Consider the following 21,353-nt stretch of genomic DNA (forward strand, 5'->3'; position numbering starts at 1 on the left):
CCCCCCCAATGCAGGCAGGCATCCAACCCAGTGGCACAGGATGGTCTGTTGCACCAGCCGGACATAGCAGTCCAGCCACACGCCGCAGTTGCTTCTGCTTCGCATGGTCAGGGCCGGATTCTACAGCCGGCTCCTGCTACCTCCGCCTGCAGGGATGAAATGAGGACACACTGGCTAAGAACTCACCCCCCCCCCCCGTGCATTCTGCCCCTGCCTCCTTTAACCCCTCCATTGTCGCCACTTCAGTCCCCAGCCCTCTTGTAGTACAGAGGGAATACATTTTTCCATGGCCCAGGTGGGAAAGGGTTAACACAGTTTCTTGGGCGGTCCTAGCAGCTCCATAGCTAACGACTCTTCTGCAAGGAAGAAAAAAAGTTCCTTTTCTTGTCAAAACAAACTCACATCTGCCTTGAATAGAGGCTATTCCTTGCTGCGGGAAGGGGGCGGATCACCATTCTTAGATCCTTCTGAGCTACAGATTTGCCAGGACCCACGGCCAGACCAAATGATTTCGCAGGCCTTAAACGGCCCAGGGCCTGACGTTCCCCACTCCTGCTCTAGTGTTTGGCACTTTTCAGCTCATTTTTATTATTTTATTATGAATATATAGAATAAAAAATGAAAAAAGGGAGGGGATAGGGGCAATCCATCTGCAGTAGATGTGTAGTCTTATCGGTCTAATACATTCAAAAACATTTTAAAGATTCATACTACAATGGGTAAACATTTACTACAATAGACAAGCATTGTTGTTCAGATACGCTTTCATATGGTTAGTTCTATGAACTGATTTTCTTGTGTTCGTTTTCTTACATTATGTTATGTTTATCCATGGATTAGTTAATATATAAGTATAAAGTGGCTGCCATTTCTCGTTAAACTTCTCCACAGATTAGTTGTCGGTGAGATTTGTTATAAAGGTCATTTTGGCCATATTTGCGTATTCCAGGGTCTTATCTTTTCATTCTTCTGTGTTGGGTAAGGACGTTTGTTTCCAGGTTCTGGCCAAGACAACTCTCGCAGCCGTTGTGGCATATTTGAACAAGTCTTTAAGTTTCGTAGGTAGGTCAGTAGGCGTTATACTTAATAAAAAGTATTTCAGATCCAGTTTTATTTTTAGCTTGCACATGTTTTGCATTTCATGTTGGATCTTCTTCCAGTACATTTGCAACTTCGGGCAGGTCCACCAAACATGAAAGTAAGAACCATCTGTCTCATGACATTTCCAACATGCCCCTTTCTTTCCCTTCAAACGAACCATCTTAGAGCTCATATTGGGCGTAATGTACCATCTATAGAACGTCTTGTACCAGTTTTCTTTCACTTCTTGGCTTACGGTATATTTCAGTTCATGGGTGCAAAGCTTTTCCCATGTTTCCATCGTGACCATCTCACCAAAGTTTTGCATCCATTTGATCATACTTATCTTGACTTGTTCTGCTTCTGAGTCATATTTCAATAATAGTCTATAGATTTTTCCTAGTAGATGGTCATCACCTTTAGTTACTATTGTTTCAAATTCCGTTAGCTGTCAGAACGTCCCGGACTTCAGACAGTCTCTTTTTATGTTAGCTTTCAGTTGGAGAGGTGTCAACCAATTCATATTTCTAAACTTGTCTTGGAGTACTGATAAGCATTTAATCTCTCCGGTAGAGTCTACCATATCACAGTATGTTAGAGGTGGTTCATTTCTCAGTGCAGTATCCTTGTGATATGCTTCAGTTGGTGACATTAAAGATGGTGGAAAGGGGCTGATTCTCTTTTAATATCTCTTCCAGACTTTTAAGATCGCCGGCTTAATGTTGCAGTCTTCGGAGTTTTTACCTGGTTGCAACGGGCTCTTAGGGTTCCATAAGACTCTGTGAAAGCCTTGCGAGAGATCTGCTCTTTCTAGTGTGATATTTCTAATCTTGGGATGTTTAATCCAGTCTACAATCCATGTCAGACAGGCGACAGGTAATATAATTTGAAATTCGGTAATGCTAAACCACCTCTTTTCTTATCATCTTGTAGTACTTTAAATCTGACTCTTGGCTTCTTCCCATCCCAAACAAAATGATTTATTTGTCTCTGCCAGCTATCTATTGTTTTATTGGGTATGTTTACTGGTAGGAATTGGAATAGTAAGTTTAGCCTTGGAAGAACATTAATCTTTATTGTAGATATTCTTCCTAGCCAGGAAATGTTCATCTTTGTCCATAGATTTAGATCTTTTCCCCAAACTCTAACATAGTTCATTTTGAAAAGTGTCTTGTTTTGTGACAATATATTGATGCCTAAATACTTAAGTGGATCTTTTGTTGTTTGGTATCCTATAATTTCTCTGACATATATTTCATCCTTTTCTGAAATGTTGAATGTCATTATCTTTGTCTTTGCTTTGTTTAGTTTATAGCCCAAATACTTTGTGAATTCCATGATATGGTGTTGAACAAATGGGAGAGTATCCTTTGGGTTTTGACAAATTAGTACATCGTCCGCATAACTTTTAATCTTGTGTTCTTCTTTCCCAAAATTGAGTCCCCTAATATTTGGATCGGTTCTGATATAGTTCGCTAAGACCTCCATTGATAAGTTAAATAACAACGGTGAAAGTGGACAGCCTTGTCTGGTGCCTTCTGTAATGTCAAGTTCTGGTGACAAGCAGCCATTGACTAAGAGCCGTGCCTTCTGGGTTGAATATATTGTGTTGTAAATTTTGAGAAAGGTGCCTCCACAGCCCATTTGCTCTAGTGTCTTTGAGATGAAACCCCAGGAAACGTTGTCAAATGCCTTCTCTGCATCAAGGAAAATCATGGCCTCCTTCAGCTATTTTGATTTAATATGTTTAATTGCGCTGAGAACCACAGTCTTACGTTGTCTTTCATAAGTCTTTTAGGTATAAACCCAGTTTGGTCTGGGTGCACCAATTTGGTGATGCACCTTTGAAGTATTTTGGTTAAGATAGAGACAAATAGTTTATAGTCCACATTCAATAAAGAAATTGGTCTATACACCTGAGGGAGATATGGATCAGTACCTTCTTTTGGTAATAGCGATATATGTGCATCCTGCCAAGATGTAGGAAATGAGAAGGCACTTTTCAGCTCATTGAAAGACACTGATCATGCACAAGCAGAAGTTCCTACCACTGGAGGAACACACTCCGGAGCTGAGGGCTGCCTTAAGCAATGGAAAGAGCACGGAGAGAGTGGAAACCAGGCTTGGGACCTCTGTTCAAACCTGTTATATGTAGGTACTGGAAATAATGGTTTGAAATTTAATGTTTTGATTTGATATTTATATTGAAATTGTATTGTAAATCATTGTCGAAAGCTGCCCTGAGTCTTGCCCAGTTTGGGGAGGGCGGGGTATAAACGTAATAAAATAATAAATAAACAAACATCCTACCTTGTACGCTTCCAAGTATTTATACAGGTAGAGGGGTGTGTGCATAAGCATAATTGATCAACTTTTTGGTCTAGATTTACAACTATGTTTTATACAAATGTACTATGGAGGTGGTGAGAATGGATTAAAAATGGGAAAACAAAGGACTGTTTCTCAGTGTGTATTAACCATCACAGCACGCTGGGCATTATCTGCCAACTGTATAGTGTTGTATTTTTTAAATGCTACACACAGTCACTAGTTTCTATACGGTCATTGCTTTACATTCTTATATTTCATGAACTATTAACTATGTGTGTGTGTGTAAAGCGCGTTAAGTTGCAGCTGACTTATGGAGACCCCTTATGGGTTTTTCAAGGCAATAGACTCAGAGAGGTAGTTTGCCACTGCCTTCCTCTGCACAGCAACCCTGGTATTCCTTGGTGGTCTCCCAACCAGAAACTAACCAGAGTTGACCCTGCTTAGCTTCCGAGATCTGACTAGCCTGGGCCATCCAGGTCAGGGCGCCAACTACCTACAGTTAGGTTAAATCCTAAGTAATACAGTGGGTTGGAGCCTATGGAGTAGGGCTTTCCCCACTTTCCTACTCCTGCTGCAGCCAAGACCCCTAAAATTCTGCTCCTGGGGTTCAAGAGATCCTAAAACACAGCCTTGTAGGCAAAGTTGGGATCTACAGTTTAAGGAAGAAATTGGTCGCAATCGCCCTGTGTCCACCACCAACACTAGTGCTGTTACATCAGTACAACTGCTATTATGCTGTTAGAATGGCACCACAGGATGCAGCCCAATAATTAGCATAGATGCATTGTAATAGGTATTTCTAACCACCACAACATCCCATTTAGCAAGAAGAAAAAACCAACAAGCACTTCTTTCCCTTCACAGTAAGCCCACAACTATTACAGAAGGAGGAGACTTTTCTTGCCAAATATTTTCCATAGATAAAAGATCTACACTCAGTGCTAGAATATAATCTTGTGGCTCAAGTCTACGGAAAGAGATGGACAGTACCTACTCTAATTGGCTGCCCTGTTAAATATTCCCAGACAAGTGACTTGACTTCATCCCCTGAAAATCCATCTCAGATGGATTACAGGACTCAAGAATGTACATGTATACATGAAGCTGCCTTATACTGAATCAGAACCTTGGTCCATCAAAGTCAGTATGGTCTACTCAGACCGGCAGCGGCTCTCCAAGGTCTCAGGCAGGGGTCTTTCACATCACCTACTTGCCTAGGCCCTGACCTGGATGGCCCAGGCTAGCCTGATCTCGTCAGATCTCAGAAGCTAAGCAGGGTCAGCCCTGGTTAGTATTTGGATGGGAGACTACCAAGGAATACCAGGGTTGCTGTGCAGAGGAAGGCAGTGGCAAACCACCTCTGTTAGTCTCTTGCCATGAAAACCCCAATAAAGGGGTCGCCATAAGTTGGCTGCGACTTGACGGCACTGTACACACACACTTGCCTAGACCCTTTAACTGGAGATGCCGGGGATTGAACCTGGGACCTTCTGTATGCCAAGCAGATGCTCTACCACTGAGCCACAGTCCTTCCATAAAATTAGCCCTGAAAGCATCTAAACTCTGTATCAGAAAGTGTACTGCATGTGTGGAAGTGTCACATAGCTTTTTGAACCTGTCCACCATGCTTAAAGGAGAAGACAGACATTTTAAAAGTGGTAGGAAGTCATTTGGGCAACTACCCTTTGCTCTCACACAAAAGCCAGGGTGTGGGCGTTCAGACCCTTTCCATCATGCTTTCGAATGTTTCTGTCTTCATCTTAAAGCATCCTTTACTTTAAAAGATTACTGCGTCTTTTTAAACATATACATTTCATGTGCGAGACTGAAAACCCAGAGGGGGTGACATTATGCTAGAAGAGGACATTATAAAAACTAGGAAAGCAGAACCATGAGAATGCATAATTGGAAAGTCCCCCTCTGACAAAGAAATGTAACCACTTTAGATTAAAATGACAGCTATCAAATTGCTATATTAATTTGTCTAATCTTCTAATGCATCCCCAGCTCTATTCACCACATAATTTGGAAGGAATTAACTTCACATTAGTGCGGAACTTGGGAATGGTGGCAAAAATTTAATTGAGGTGCTTCATGCTCTGTAATAGGATTCCAGCACAAAGCTCTACCTTCTAAAATACTCAGATCAGCAGAACACAGGAGTTTGGAATAAAAAATGAATCTGTACAAAATGAGACAACCATTATTTATACAAAATTGCTCATGAAGAAGAAGAGTTGGTTTTTATATGCCGACTTTCTCCACCACTTAAGGAAGAATCAAACTGCTTACAGTCACCTTCCCATCCCCTCCTCACAACAGATACCTTGTGAGGTAGGTGAGGCTGAGAGAGTGTGACTAGCCCATAGTCACCCAGCTGGGTGTGGAGGAGCGGGGAAACCAATGCAGTTCACCAGATTAACCTCCACTGCTCATGTGGAGGAGTGGGGAATCAAACCTGGTTCTCCAGATCAGAGTCCACCACTCCAAACCACCGCCCTTAACCACTACACCATCCTGACTTTCCTACTTTTAACAAAGTTGCATACATTTTGTCCATCTTTTATAAATGGTCATACCTGCTGTTCTAACTAGACTGCTCCACCACCACAATACTAATAGCCTTGCTTCCCACACAGTCATTTCTTAAAAATGATGACTCCACTCTTCACCCAGGCATCTCCCTCAACAAAGTGTTTACCCTGATTATAGGTGCAGTAATGCCAAAGGCAGCAGTGGGAAGAGAAACCCACCTACTTTTAAGACATAGCAACTGCCCTTGAGCAAGAAGTCCCTTGAATATGTTAACCCTGGATTTCTAGGGGTGGAGATCAGCATAAGTGCAGTAAATGTGTCTTACGTCTGCAACGAGTTGGGACGGTACACCTCATCTTCCAGCTGAGCCCTTCCTTTGACATATGAGTTGCCACAGTATTTTTTCCTACTTTTAACAACAGAACAAATGGCTTCTAGCCTCACAGAAGTGAGGAGCACCAGCCATGACTAGAATTGCCAGGTCCCCCCTAGCCACCAGAAGGGAGATGGGGGGTAGGGTTGCCAGATCCAGGTTGGGAAACTCCTGGAGATTTGGGGATGGAGCCTGGGGAGGAGAGGGGCCTCAATGGGGTACAATGCCATAGAGTCCACCCTCCACAGCATCAATTTTCTCCAGGGGAACTGATCTCTGTAGTCTAGAGATGAGCTGTAATTCTGGGGGATCCCCAGGTCCCACCTGGAGGCTGGCATCCCTAGCCATGACTCAGTAATGAATTTTTTAAAAGAATGAATAGATTCAATACCCTACACCAATTTATGCCACTCAAAGCTTTAAAGACCTCTTAACATGACACCTTTGGTACATGTTTCTGTGTGCAAAAAATATTACACCACTGCAGATGGTCTTGTGTAAAAATTGCATCAATTTCTGCTTTAGTTATACTCTGAACTGCTTTCTGGACATGCTACCTGCTGCTGTGAATCACCTAGAACAACTTAGAGGAGAGAAAGCATATTTAAGCATATTTCCTTTACCCCTAGCAGGTGAACAGCACTCTCACAAGCAACAATAAGAACCATCTGTTTGGGCAGATGTGAGAGAGGATCTGTTGATCACAGCCTATGAAACCAGATATCTATTCTTTTAAAAATAGACATGTTTTATGCTTTGTTCCAGCATTAGGTAGGGAGTGTAGATCTGGCTTTTGCTTACAAACCCAAAGAATATAGAGATTAACAGGTATACAGTTGGAAATAAGACTTGGCAGAATTATTCTTATACTATTATGCATTATTCCAATATCATTGTTGCTTATGATTAAGAGTTCAGGGCCTATTTCATCGGTATAGGCTCAAAACTATTTTTAACCACACTGTCTCTGAGTTGTGAATGTTGTATATGAATAAATCATATGCATGTCCACTACTAGCTTTTCCGTACGCAAGGGTGCTCTCACAAACGTTTTCCTCTCACAAAACGACATAGTTAAAAAAGACACAAACACCTCAGAGCAACCTTAATATATTAATAGAAATGTGCAAATGAGATTTAATCCTCACATGTAACAGAAGCAGTTGAAAAGCTGAAAAATTGTGTATCAGTTCAATAGTTTCAAATCAGTGAATTATTTTACATTGTGCTGCTTATTATTTGTCCTATAAAACTTAAGTGATAAACTTGAATAATATGAACACGTGAGTGAGAAGTTTAGGATACCTTATTATTTATTTACTTATTTACATAATCTATAGTCCGCCTTTCTCACTTGGACTTAAGGAGCATTACACAGAGTGAGTCAATACAAGTGACAGGATAGGGTATTCAATAAACAATACAACGGAATTAGAGTTGTAGAACCAATTAGAAATCTAAAAACAGAACTGACATGAGGGATGACGATGCTTAGAAGACATTAAAGTAATGGAGAGAACACTACTCACTGATTCTTCGTCTTGAATCATTTGTACCAAATTATCAAGAACAGGGGCCAGATTTCTGCAGGAGGCAACAAGAAAGATGGAAGGGAAAATTAGCAGTTTTAATCACTGACTTTTTGTTCTTAAAAAAAAAATCCCAAATAAATCAAACCCTTACTTGGATTTCATGTTGTTGAAATTTTTGCCCAATGCCAAGTGTCGTATTGATCGATTTTTACTAAGCCAGACTATCAGGGTTGAAAGGTCAGATTCTAGGCCTGTGAGTAGTCAGATTAAATTCATAAATTAAAATAATCTCAATAAACATATGTTACCAGAAGAGTTTCAATCAACCAAGACATGCAATTCCATAACAAATCATTATAATCTATTCCTTAATTAACATATACTGTTAAGAGATTTAACCTCCATTTTCTCAAGAAAGGATTTACATGAAACATGCATACCCATCTACCAAAACCCTTTGGGACCAGGCATTTTAGAGGGGAACAGGTAATACTTAATCTTCTACTTCTCCCACCCACCTCTTTAAGATGCTTTTTGTATACCTGCATATACCTTAGGGTTGCCAACCTCCAGGTAGTAGCTGCATATCTCCTGCTATTAAAGCTGATAGAGATCAGTTCCCCTGGAGAAAATGGCCACTATGGCAACTGGACTCTATGGCGTTGAAGCCCTTCCCCTCCCCATGACACGCACAGCTTGGGCTGGAATGCAGGAGTTCACCTGGTAGCAATTTCACTCCACGCAGTTCTGCTATGTACAATTATTTACAATATTTACACAGTCCATTTGCAGTTAGCATTCACTGTTCAGAATGTCAAAGTGCTTCGCCTATCAACAGCTTTGCCAAACAGACAATGTCTGGACTTATATATACATTTATGACCAATCACATTTTACATGAAGATGAGTCATTCTGGAAATCCCCATTGCTGGCTGTACAAACCAGTTCAGACCAGCATAATCACATGATCCAGCTGTCAATCTGATCAGAATGATCTGTCTAACAAGCTGCAGACTAGCTGAGCATAAACATATGCTGACACCCCAAACCCTGTTCTCCTCAGGCTCTGCCCTAAAAACCTCCCGCTGGTGGCAAAGAGGGACCTGGCAACCCTAATATACCTGTAAGGTCTAAGTCAGGAGTCCCCAATGTGGTGTCCATGGGTGCCATGACACCTGGCAACACCTTTTTCTAGTGCCCACCAACTGTTTTTAGAAAGTGGGCAGGGCCAGGTGGCCACTGACAGGCCACTGGAGATTTGATTGGCCATGTAGATTTTAAAAAATATTGCTTTGGCAGCAGCTGCCACCAGAGTGCAACGATCTCCATCCACTGTGGTGAGGCTCGAGGTAAATTGTGGCAGCCATTTTATGGTAACCATGTTGTGGTGGCCCCTGCCATGCTGTGTTATAATTCCAAAGGTGCCCATGGGCTAAAAAAAGGTTGGGGACCCCGGTCCAAGAAGACCTTCAAGGTAAAACTACTTGGCTCTTTTCAGTCTTTCCAACCTTGCCATTTTCTCACTGAAAACACCACCTGGAGCTGCTTTTACAATGTCTAGAGAAAAAAATACTAATACTTGTAAGCTGCTTGGGGATGGTATATAGTTCTGCCATCACTAGAGCAGCTGAGAATAGGATATTTTTTGGGTGGCAGTGAACTGTAATATAATGTAACAACTCAGGAGGTCACTTTTTAAAAGGAATGTGTTTGCTTTACTGCTGGTCTTCTGTCTTTGCAACTCATTTTGTGTTGCAAAATAGTATGCCAAGCCTTAGGCAGGTTTTTCTTTTTTGTTTATCTGCTTTGGTTTTCCAAGGGTGTAATTGTAGTTCTACTACACTGGTTTTTTGGATGTTTTACGCTGTCTGCTTGTATCATTGTTTATATTTTGCCATCCACTGTGCGTCTCAGTGAGAAAGGTGGGATATAAATGAGGTAAATCAATCAATTGATAAATAATGGAGAGCTTTCTCATTCCTCTGACATTTAGGACCACAATATATCAGCCATCTAGCATGCTTTTATCCCATTGTTCCTCCAAAGAGCTCAGGGTACTCATCTCAATTTAATCCCCACAAAAACCCTGTAAGGAAGGTTAGGCTGAGAGAAAGACACTCACACAAAGCCACCAATGCATGCTTTACAGCACAGTGGAGTTATAGAACTGGATGTCCCAGATACTGGTCCAACATTCTAACTTCCACATTAGCTTTCTTAACAGATCTGCATACAAAAATATCCTTGCACATAATCCAATTTATTTTATATAATCTCTAATGAATTAATCCAAACTAGCCCTGTTTTGAGGTCAGTGAGTGATTGCAAAACTGTGATCTGGTAAGTATGAGTAACAAACAGAGGCACTCATGCCTGAAAGGGGAGGGGGTGGATCCGCAATGGCCAGGAGCGGCTCAGCCACACTGCCTCCTCTGAGGCTTCCAGGTCGCCGCAGAGGCAGAAAAAGCCCTTTATAAAAGATTGAAATTTTTAAAGGGGGAAAATGCCCTATAGCGAGCAGTGAGGCTGCGCTGCCAAAAAAGATGGTGCAGCCCCGCCGCTGCTCAAGGGGGTGTTCCTGGAGTGAAAGGGCTATGGAAGCTGCCTAAAGTCAGCTCCATCTCCCCCCCCCCACACACACACAGACCGGCACAGGCTTTCCCTTCCAGGAAAGCCCTGCCGGCATGGCTGCATTGGCAGCAGATGCTGGCGTGTTTGCCCTTGCGCTGGCATAGGTGCCACCTTATTCTGTGATAAGGTGGCACCTACACCTGTGCGGGGTCACGCTGGCTCCTAAGGAGCTTTGCCCGTCCTTCAGGAATGGGCTCTAAGTGTCTGATCTATGTCTGAACAACAACAAAAAAGAATATTTGATAGAATCAGAATTGAGCTTTCGGGTTTTGTTTCGTGCGGAGGACCAAGAATTTGCTTTAACTATATTCTTATGCATCCTTGTGCCACATTTTTACAGCCTCCCATATATACACTAACATTTACTAAATGAGTCCCATAAATTTCTACTGGATGTATGCCCAAGTTATTTTAGGATTACAGTTCTCAGTGTCCATTTCCTCTTTATTGTTGCTTGTCGGTCCGATGAGGATTGAACTTATTCTCGAGTAAAAGTAACAGCACTGTACTATGAATCATTCAGTCTCATCCCTTACTCAGTGGGGTGAACACACATTATCTGGATCATCTTACCATTGTCTGAAATATCTAGGCTGGCGATATTGTGTATTTCGGCTATACATCCTTCCAAGACTTGTGCCCCTCCTGATCTTAGCTAGAAGGAAGGAGAAAAGTCAGATATTTTCTCCTCCCAAAGGGAATTGAGAGAACATACAAATAAAGAGCACAGGGTTTGCAAATAACAGCAATTACAGTATGGCTAAAGGTGAGATACTGCATCTTCCTGAACACAACACTTAAAATGCTGCTTAAATAATCTCCTATCCAACGGGGATTAATTTCTCCTGTTACAAAACACGTACTGTAATGAGTTTACATTAATGATATGCTAAAAATCCTAATTCAAATAGTTATTAAGATAACAACATCAACATTTACATCATGCTGTTCCCTTTAAAAGCTTATAAGGGGCTCACATTGTTCTCCTACGTGGGCAGCGACCAGGTCCTAGACCCACTTAACAGCAACAGTTTTTAAGCCGTTGCTCACTATCAATCATAATAAATATTTTTTCAGCTGCCTGAGCTTCTCCAGACTTAACAGAGACCAGTAGCTAGGCTGTTTGCCATGCAGTTTTCTCTTGGACCGAGTGCCAGGTAAAAAAAAAAAACACCAAGAAAAGAGAATGAGCAGGATTATACCGGCTTGAGGTGTACTGTGATATTCCCAAGGCTGGTACTGTTGCGAAGCAAATGTTTTTGACCATGTTGGCTTCCATCACAACAAAATAATACAGAGTTTGCATGAATGAATGCCAAAGTAGAGGAAAGTAGTAGCACAAAGTCCCTAATATTCCATCACATTGATGGAAGGATGAGTGCCAAGTTAGCTGCATTACAAAACCAAGCTGATAGTTACTACAAAGCAGTGGTACTGTAGCTGTTCAGGGACTGTAGTACCCTAGAATGCAGGTGGTGGGATTGCGAACTTGAATGATTCTCTCATGTGAAACATTCGCTGCATACAGAAAACTAGTGCATTCAAGAGAATGCAAAACTAGAACCCTTCTCCCAGACATACTAGTTTTAGCTGGGCTGGGAGTTTCTGACATTAGAAGCGTTCAGTCACATCATCCGCAACAGTATTCTGAATGTGTGTGTTTGAATCAGAACTGCTAACAGTAAGCATAAATCATAGATGGAGAAGTGCACTTGTGGTTTATGACATCCTAATAAGTTATGCTCAAAGATTAAAAAAAATTTCAGCACATTGCCATAGAATACATTTGTAGAGACTGTCATGGGAAACAATTTTCTATTTATGATTTAAACAGAGAAGTCATTGAGTTGGAGCCTGGAAACCCATTACAGAGGGGGGGGCTGAGCTGTTGACTGGAGGCAGCACAGCCATGTCACCTCCAAAGGAGGATTTGCCCCCCCCCCAAAGCCAAAACCTTGCCCTTACCTGAAAGCCCCGTGGAACCACTCGATAGCATTCCACGGGGCTACGCCACCTAAAAAGGTGGTGTAACTGCAAGTAAGGGCAAACGGGGTGTTCCCGGCCTGAAGGGGGGTTAGGAAGCTGCCTAAAGGTGGCTCCACCCCTGGAATGCCCCGGAAACACCCCCTGGCAAGGAGGCTGGCATGAGCGCCCCAACTTGTCTCTGTATAATCAATAGCTCTCTGGAATGTACGGAGTTGGAAGTATCGATTTGTATCAGAATTTCTGCAGCAGTAATTGATATTTCATAATATGCTATACTCATAAAATGCAAAATGACAGAAACATTGAGTTTCGCTCAGCAACCAGCCTCCTGCAAGAAAGCTGTTTAACTAATAGGGAAGGTTTTGCTAAAGTTCTGTCCGAGTTCTTCAATCTGTGCCAAAAATTGACATGAAAAGACATGCTTAGGGTCACTTTTTCTAGCACAAGTTGATATCAGTTGCACCAGTTTTCAGATGTACAACTTCCTGTATCTGAGACTTGTCAGTGGTTTAGACTAGGGGGAGGACAGTGGGGACAATATCAAATGGAATAGAAAGGAACTCTTCAAAATATATGTTTATAACATATATGGGAAGTCAACCCTTGTTGGAAAAAATCATACCAATAATTTTTAAGCAATGTCATTTAGCTTTTTATGGACTTGAACTTCCAGTCAGCATGCAGATGATATGAATGCTTCTATTTTTCAATTAAAAATATAAATATCTCTACACTGAAAAATATACCTCAAAATGTACTTTGATGCTATTCATCCAAATGTAACATACACAAGTATTTTATTCGTTTATAAACAGAGTCTTTTTCTGGCAGTATAATTTTTCCGTCAAGCAAGCTCCACTCTAAGAAGAAACAAAATACCTTTTCGTGTATTCAAATGCTATGCTCAAAGATCAGGAACTCAACTAGGAGTCCCAATCAATCGGGATGGGGCCATAGCTCAGTGGTAGAGCATCTGCTTGGCATGCAGAAGGTCCCAGGTTCAATCTCTGGTATCTCCAGGTAAAAGGAACAGGTAGTAGGTGATGTGAAAGACCTCTGCCTGAGACCCTGGAGAGCCATTGCCAGTCTGAGTAGACAATACTGACTTGGATGGACCAAGGGTCTGATTGAGTATAAGGCAGCTTCATGTGTTCATGTGTTACTTTGTGATTTGGTATGACACAGACCAAGTTGTTGAGTCCATATGGACCTTCATCCTACCATACCTGCCTCAGTTTGACTGGATAAGAAACATCTGAACTAGCCTGAGACTAGGATTATGTATACCCCACATTTCCCCCTACTTGTTATCCATCTTCATATCAAAGTATACTGAAGGTTCACAGAGCCCTTAGGGTCACATAAATCCATTGTTTAGCTGGTCACATATTACTTGCCATCCAAGAAAAGTAGGACGGGAAGAGGGCTTCAGCAAAATATGCTCAAAACTTTACACAGAAGACACAGTAATTGAAGATACACTGGAGTTACACCAGTGTTTCTGCACAAACATATTAATTGTCAGCAACGTTATTGCACTGGGGAGCCCAAGCATATGGACATGCCATTAAAAGGCACAGACATACCATCTACACTTTACACCAGGGGTGTCAAACGCATGGCCCAGGGGCCAAATGTGGCCCCAGAGAGCTCTTATCCAGCCTGCGAGCCAGCCAAGGCAGCCCGCCCACCACCCCAGTCCCGATCTGTGCTGGCAAGGCATGGCCCAGCCAAGTGACATTTATGTTATATCCGACCCTCGTAATAAATGAGTTCGACACCCCTGCTTTACATATTTGCTGCAAGAAGCATTGGTGTAACACCAGTGTATGTTTTCTATGGAAAGATAGCTCGCCTTATTCACCAAGTTGCAAGTTATCAGGCCTCAGTTCTTTGGCAATCTGATCTATTCTGTTATAAATAATTAACCCTGTTCTTCAACTAAGGACCAGCAAACAGATATTCAGTACTCCACAGAAAGGGGAATACATGTAGTGGATGGGCAGGAAGTGAGCCGCTTCTTGAGTTAATAGTTAGGAGGGCTGAAAGTAAGGCTGGAGGATGTACTTACACAGTGACCAAGCTTATGCAAGCAGGAGAAGAAAAGGGAAATTCGTCAGTGCAGATTAAAATCATTTTCATTAACAAATGAGCAACATAAAATAATGAAGCTTTGGATTAGAGTTAGTATGACATTAATTTGCTTCTGGATATAAGTGAGGTGGTAAGGAAAGGAAAGGTTTAATTTCTAAACGTGCTTAAGCCCTGTGTTCAGCCGTCTAGAAAAGGTCTGGACTGCCAACAGGAACAGCTCTTGGCTTTCTTCTTGATATTGACGTATTCTTCACAGGCTGCTTCAAAGATGGTAGATCAGAGGTATACGTTTGCAAGATAAAGACTGCAATTATTTGGACCAGCAATGGAATTTTCAAATTGGGCGGACTGCAGGCAAAAGCTAAGCGGACTGCAGGCAAAAGCGAAATGCACAAGCAAATAACATCATGAATAGAGTCTAGCCTGAAACACAGAACGCAAAATGGAACACATCTGATGCAGAAAACTGATCCAGAACACCTTTTTAGTTTAGCCCATAGGCTTCTACACACTTACACTTAACAGGCTGGAATCTATGATCACTGCACCTACAGATCTTCCCCACTCCCCCCCCCCCAAATCTGGACCCCTTTCTAGCCCTGGGGTTGAGGGGCTTGTGCTGTGGATGAGGGGCAGCTGCCTTCAAAGAAAACACACAGAAGTGTGTGGGAAAAAAAGTTCTAAACCCTGTTTGGCTGGTCTCAAGAAAGAAACTTACACTTTTATTGTGGGAGATCAGAAACAGCATTGTGATAGTATATACTAATAGCCAAGTGAGTTTGGCAGCTGCAGAGGGAAGGGGAAGAAATCGCTCCATTCCTTTCTCTTCCATAAGCAGAGCTCCACTCGAGAGAGGCAGAACGGGCCTCATCTTGTTCCCTTCCCCCTCCCCACTGCAGACTCCCACTAGTACTCTGTGCAAGTCCCTTGACCTATGGAATAAAGTTCCCAGGGGTCAGAAAGGAGGAAAGGGGAGATCCTGCACCATCAGCACTATCTGCTGGCATTTCAAAAATGGGTTGTTGCTGTTTAGAAGGGAAAATAACATCGAGTAGCTGCATTCACATCACAAACACGGGGAAATTAATGTTCTGTAAATATGAAACAGATCTGTCCATTCTTTTATCACTTTTTCAGCATTGCAGAAAATACCCATTTATTTTATATCTTGTTCCTTATTAGAATAATATAATTTTAACAATATGTTCATAATTGCATGCTACTATTATTTATAAAGTTCCTAAAAATGCCAGGTGTTTAATATTTCCTACCTCACAGCTACTCAGATCTAGAGACACCTCCTTCAAATTTTGGTTACAAGCAAGGCCCAATAAGAGCGCTCTGGAAAATAAATTTGAATTGTTACAGAACAGCAGAATGGAGGATGCTTCACCAATAGATCATATAAGCCATATAGAAAAGACATGCAAATTATTCTTAAAAGACACGTGGCAATGTAATTTTTAAGATGACTTATAGCTTATATACATTTTGAAGAGATATTCTGCCTCAGTTTAGATACAACCCCAACAAAAAACATGTGTTGGTAGTGTGAACACCTCCACAGGCTCATATTAACCCCTTCAAGTGATCTCTCTGACAGGGTGCTCACTTCTGCTCATGTGGGACAACTGGCTATGCCCAGTCTTACGAGGCATATGGATGCTGTCTTGAATTAAGTGCAGTTTCGTGTGGGCAGAAAGGTGTCTAGCTGCGAAGTATCACCTTCTCGCTTCCCCTGCTGCTGCAGCCCAATATGCATCTCAAAATGCTCTCTTGGGGGCAGGAGACCTTTCTAGAACAGCAATTTGGGGAGCATTTTGGACTGCAACAGGAGCTGGAGGTGAAAAAGTAGTGCTTCTCAGGTAGAAATCCTTCCACCTGAGGAAATATTTTACTGAATCCAAGCCAGAGGGTCGACAGTTGGAATACACAATGTCTGGTATACAAAGAAGAAGAGAAGACCCTGCAGGGGGCAGCAAGAAGATGGTTAGATAGGATAGCGAGGTTAGCGCCTTCTCTCCTGTTAGAGCCTATTATGCACTGGTTGTTTCCGTGGTGATCACCCCTCAACTACTTTAGGGCTTTGTTTACATTATGCACATCTTTTCTGACCTTTAGAAGTCACTTCACTCTCTTTCCACATTTCCCCCGAATTTTCTGGATGCTGTTCTGGCGGGGAAAATGCGGGGAGAGAGCAAAATTGACTTCTAAAGGTCGGAAAAGATGGAAACGAAGCCACTAAGTAGTTTGGGGGGTGATCTCCATGGAAACAACCCATACATAAAAGGCCAGAGAATCATTCCTTGTCTGTCTCCAGATTGCCACTCTTAGGGCAATATCCTGCTTCTTCTCGGAAGTTCTACTCTCCGCCACTCTCTCTCTCAGCTAATGATGTAGTTAGGACCCTATCTCAGTCTTTCCTGTTCACTATCAAGTATGTTAGTTCCTGAACAAAGCTTCATCTACACTTTAATCAGATTGTGCACCTTGGCTGTGTTAATTACTCTGTCAATAGAAAGTGACATCCAAAACAGTCTCAGCCTTCCTATTCAACTACAGGGTTTTGTAAACAATGTCATCATGCAATTAGAAATAAAATCTTATGACAACGTTCATAGGATCCTTACTTTAGTGGTTCAGGAGGGAGCTTAGTCCCTGAAAGGTTGATTTGCATCAAAGCAAGTGAACTGCTGAAAAACTGTTTGAATGATGGGGGGACTTCCTTCCCTTTTCTGTAAAAGAAAGCAGAGTAAATGACCATCTCAAAGCCCTGAAATATCCATGCTGGTGATTATTTTCCTATACAAGGCCCATAAAGTAATTGTACCTAAGTGGATCTGCAATGCAAAAGATATGATTATACCAACGTTTCTCCATTTACTGTAACTGCATTCCTTTGACAACATCAAATACCTGGATCAATGAGCAGTACCATCATCCAAAAACAAACTGGAATCTCAACCTAGTTGGTTGCACAGATCAGGAGCCAGGATGAAAAGTGGCCCTTCTCATTTCAAGTTCTTACAAAAATGGGAGGTTGAGGAGAGGTGAAATCTTTTACCACGAACATCAAGAACAGACTTTTCGATCTCACTAGACAGTTACATACAACGAGAACTAATGCTCTGGAGAAGCTCCGTTACCTTCAGTGGTACACTGAAGAATATATGTTTAATCTTTGCAACCGTAGAAACTTCTCAGAATGGTGGGAATAAAAAGTAGAAAATTTAGAGATAATGTAACATGTAGTTGATGTGTTCCCCAGTACACAGAAGTATATGATTGACATCAATATGAAAGGCCAATTGGGCAAGGCAGGTAGAGAACAGTGAGATGGTACCTAACTGACAACAAGGATAATTATTTTGCATGCTGACCTGTGAGAAAAAACTGTCCTGGATAGGTTTAGAATGGCAAGATGCTGGAGGCATCCATGGAGAAGTGCTCCACACATCTAAATGATAAAAACATGAAAACAAAATGTATATAAATAAATTTGAAATAATAAAGATAGAAATCTATTTTGTAAATAAAAAAATTACCATGTCTAATGCACACTCCGTGTTGGATAAATCCAGATGTGTAATGGCATTTGACTGGGCCAAAAAGTTATATAAGTGCTATAAGAAAGGGAAAAAAGTTTTAATGTTCTCACAATATCCATCTCTTCAAATCTGATGGTAATTGCTAATCTGATTCTTCACCTTTAAACATATTCAAATTCAAAACACTTTTTCCCCCTTTAAAAAACCCCTACTGCCAGTATTAGGACAAACAGATGTCTTGAAATGTAAGCCTCAGTCTTTATTATTTGCTCCCTAACAAGGCTCTTGCCCTAAACTGTTGATATTTAAACAACTGCAGATGAGAGGGAATAGCCTTACTAGTTTTCTGTTGCATGAACAAGCAAACAGAGGGAAGAGTTGAACTGGCACAGGGTTCTAATCGGCATGCACACACTATCTTCCTACATCATGGGAAGGGAACATGGTAGACCCATTTACTCCATGGAGCTGAAAGTTTCAAAGAGACTCAAGGTGATTCTACCATTTCTTTTCTTTAGTACTGTCTTTAAGAACGCTGGCTGCCTTGCTTTGTTCACACATGATTAGCAAAGCAAGAGGACTAGAAGAAAGCTGACCTTTTGCTAATGGGGATACAGGACTTCGTAATAGGTTATGCAAATCAAGGTGGCTCTCAGTCAAAGGTTATAATTCAGCCGGAGATTGTCTTTAAAAAGAGGACTTAAGAACTATAGGTTAGTATGAACTATTAATAACCTCCTCTTTTTTTTGGTCTTTACTTCCCTTGTTATTTTAAACATGGCAGATTGCTTTAAAAACCAGGAGAAAAAAGAGTACCTACTGAAAGGTCATCACCCCGAAGAATATTCCCTGAGAGATCAAGATGGGTGAGTGTGGTAGCTAACAGCTGGTTGGCACTCAGTGACTGGGAAAGGCTGTTCACCCCTACAACGAAATTGCTAATAGTTACTTCTGTCGTTCTCAATGATCAGGCATTTGCTCTACAAGTATAATGATCTTGCACACTGCCTCACAGCAAAAAGATGAATTAATATTGAAGTAAACAATAGGTGAGAAAGCTAGAATTTCTATATGCTGATACCTCCTGTTCTTACTAGAAATGCAAAGGATTGCTTTATATAGCAAGATAAAGCATAGTACAAATATAAATGTCTATACAAGGTTGGTCTCAGAAGAAATATATTTTATAATCTTATAAAATGTTTACCAGTCAAATGATTAGGATGCTATTTGGACAAATGATATACCCCATTGTTTGTTAACACAAACTAACCATTCAGTTCCTTATAACAAATAGATCAGAGCAAAAGTTGCCGTGAGAGATACAGAAGACTGTCAGTCCATGCACAGTGAGTTTAAAGCTTATATGACACAACTAGAAAAAAGTGAGGGGAAAGAAAGGGCTGATCAAAGAGTTGCATGGAAAAAATGTGGAAGTTTATCTAGTGTGCATGCAACTTTTGGGAACCAAGTAGGAGGTGCCAATCTCCAGGTGTGACCTGGGGATCTCCCGGAATTACAGCTCATTTCCAGACTACAGAGATCAGTTCCCCTGACGAAAATGGATGCTTTGGAGGGTGGACGCTATGGCATTGTACTCTTCTGAGGTCCCTGTCCTCCTCAGGCTTAATCTCCAAATCTCCAGGAGTTTCCCAACCTGGATCTGGCAACCCTACCCCTCCATCCCCCGCTGGTGGCCAGGGCAGATCTGGCAACCCTAGAACCAAGTAAGATTCTACAGAAGAGTTGTGCTTTCAAAAAGAAAAGGCGGTCTGATAAACAGGTTATAGAAGCAGGAAACTGGGCTAAATGCACTCGATCAACAAAAGGGAATATTCAGTGATACAATTTATGAAGATAATTAAAAACACCCCCAACTGTTTAAATGCACAGTGTGTTTGTTTTTATAACGAACTATCTGGACCGCTTGTGGTCACCCAAAGAAACAAAACGCGAGAATGCCCAGGAAAGACCAAGCAATGTTTAGAAAACAAGCTTTAATCCACCGTGACAGGCCTTTTCTACCAACTGAGGGAACCCACACAGCCTCTTATGATTTGGGGGGACCAGGTTTGTTTTAAACTGTAAACCTTCCCCTCAGTTACAAGATGTTCTTCGGGTAACAAGCAGGTTTGCTTCTGTGAGGTAACTATTGTGGGCAAGAACAACACAGAGATTACCGAGGCAAGAGTTGTGTAATACAGAATATTTCTTTACACATTGGTTTCAAGGAACAGATCAGCAGCACGGGACTCCAAATAGCCAAATGAGAAACCTGGCTGAGGCACATAACTTTTAAGTCAGTTACGGCTTCAGAGCGTGGTTTGAATTGTCTTTAATGCTTTCAGGTACAAACAGGCTTTCACTGATTAGCGGCTAGGTTGGGTCATTTCACACACGCAAGATTCCACCCACCCCAGTCTGCCTTTTCCCAAGGTCTGTTCATGCTCAGAGACAATGCTAACAAGCGGGTAGTCTATCCAGTCCCAGAGTTAAACCACTCTGCCACACTACCAGGCAGAGCTACGCTTCAAACTCTCTGCTGTCATGCTGAGGCAGACCCAAAGTATGACTGCCCTCTCCCTGAGGCAGACCTCGACTACCTCTTGCTGTTCTTCCCTCCAACATTTCGCCTCCCCCCACCCCACTGAAAGGTGACTGGATGCTGGAGCCACACTCCCATAAGCTCAGGGATAAAGCAGCTGAGTGGCTGTTTTTCCCTTCAGGGGCACGGCAACCTCCTGCCTGTCACACCCACCCATACAATCAGCCATTCCCTTATGAAAAACAAGGAAGATGAGAAAGGAACGTGCACTTTTCCAGAAATTGAAGGGATGCTGAGCGCACATTTGAAAACCAATGCAACATTATTTGGGGAGGGGCTACGGCTCAGTGGTAGAGCATCTGCTCGACACGCAGAAGGTCCCAGGTTCAATCTCTGGCATCTCCAGTTAAAGGGACTGGACAAGTAGGTGGTGTGAAAGACCTCTGCCTGAGACCCTGGAGAGCCGCTGCCGGTCTGAGTAGACAATACTGACTTCGATGGACCAAGGGTCTGATTCAGTATAAGGCAGCTTCATGTGTTCATGTGTTTGTGCAAATTGCTACTGCTAACTGTGCTTGTATTGCACCTAGAACATAAGGCAGCACATGCAACATTCCTATGTGGTCTACCATCCTGGCTCTGACCAGAATTAAGTACCTTAGAAGGTCAAGCAAAAAAACAACTAACAAGGCCAAAA

General features: G+C 41.9%; 1 protein-coding gene across 1 annotated transcript in view; it reads right to left on the minus strand.

Annotated features, from left to right (window-relative positions):
* The window catches only part of CARMIL1 (capping protein regulator and myosin 1 linker 1), a 170,450-nt gene that overhangs the window by 53,988 nt on the left and 95,109 nt on the right, over nt 1-21,353 (minus strand). Inside the window, exons 13-20 of the mRNA XM_056854001.1 lie at nt 18,932-19,035; nt 18,109-18,186; nt 17,944-18,020; nt 17,194-17,298; nt 15,835-15,904; nt 11,057-11,138; nt 8,003-8,102; nt 7,849-7,903 (exon numbers count right to left, since the gene is read on the minus strand). Of these exons, the coding sequence (XP_056709979.1) occupies nt 7,849-7,903; nt 8,003-8,102; nt 11,057-11,138; nt 15,835-15,904; nt 17,194-17,298; nt 17,944-18,020; nt 18,109-18,186; nt 18,932-19,035 (671 nt within the window). The remainder of the gene's footprint in view (nt 1-7,848; nt 7,904-8,002; nt 8,103-11,056; nt 11,139-15,834; nt 15,905-17,193; nt 17,299-17,943; nt 18,021-18,108; nt 18,187-18,931; nt 19,036-21,353) is intronic.

This window comes from Euleptes europaea, chromosome 8 (genome assembly GCF_029931775.1).
Source record: "Euleptes europaea isolate rEulEur1 chromosome 8, rEulEur1.hap1, whole genome shotgun sequence".
Lineage (NCBI taxonomy): Eukaryota > Metazoa > Chordata > Lepidosauria > Squamata > Sphaerodactylidae > Euleptes > Euleptes europaea.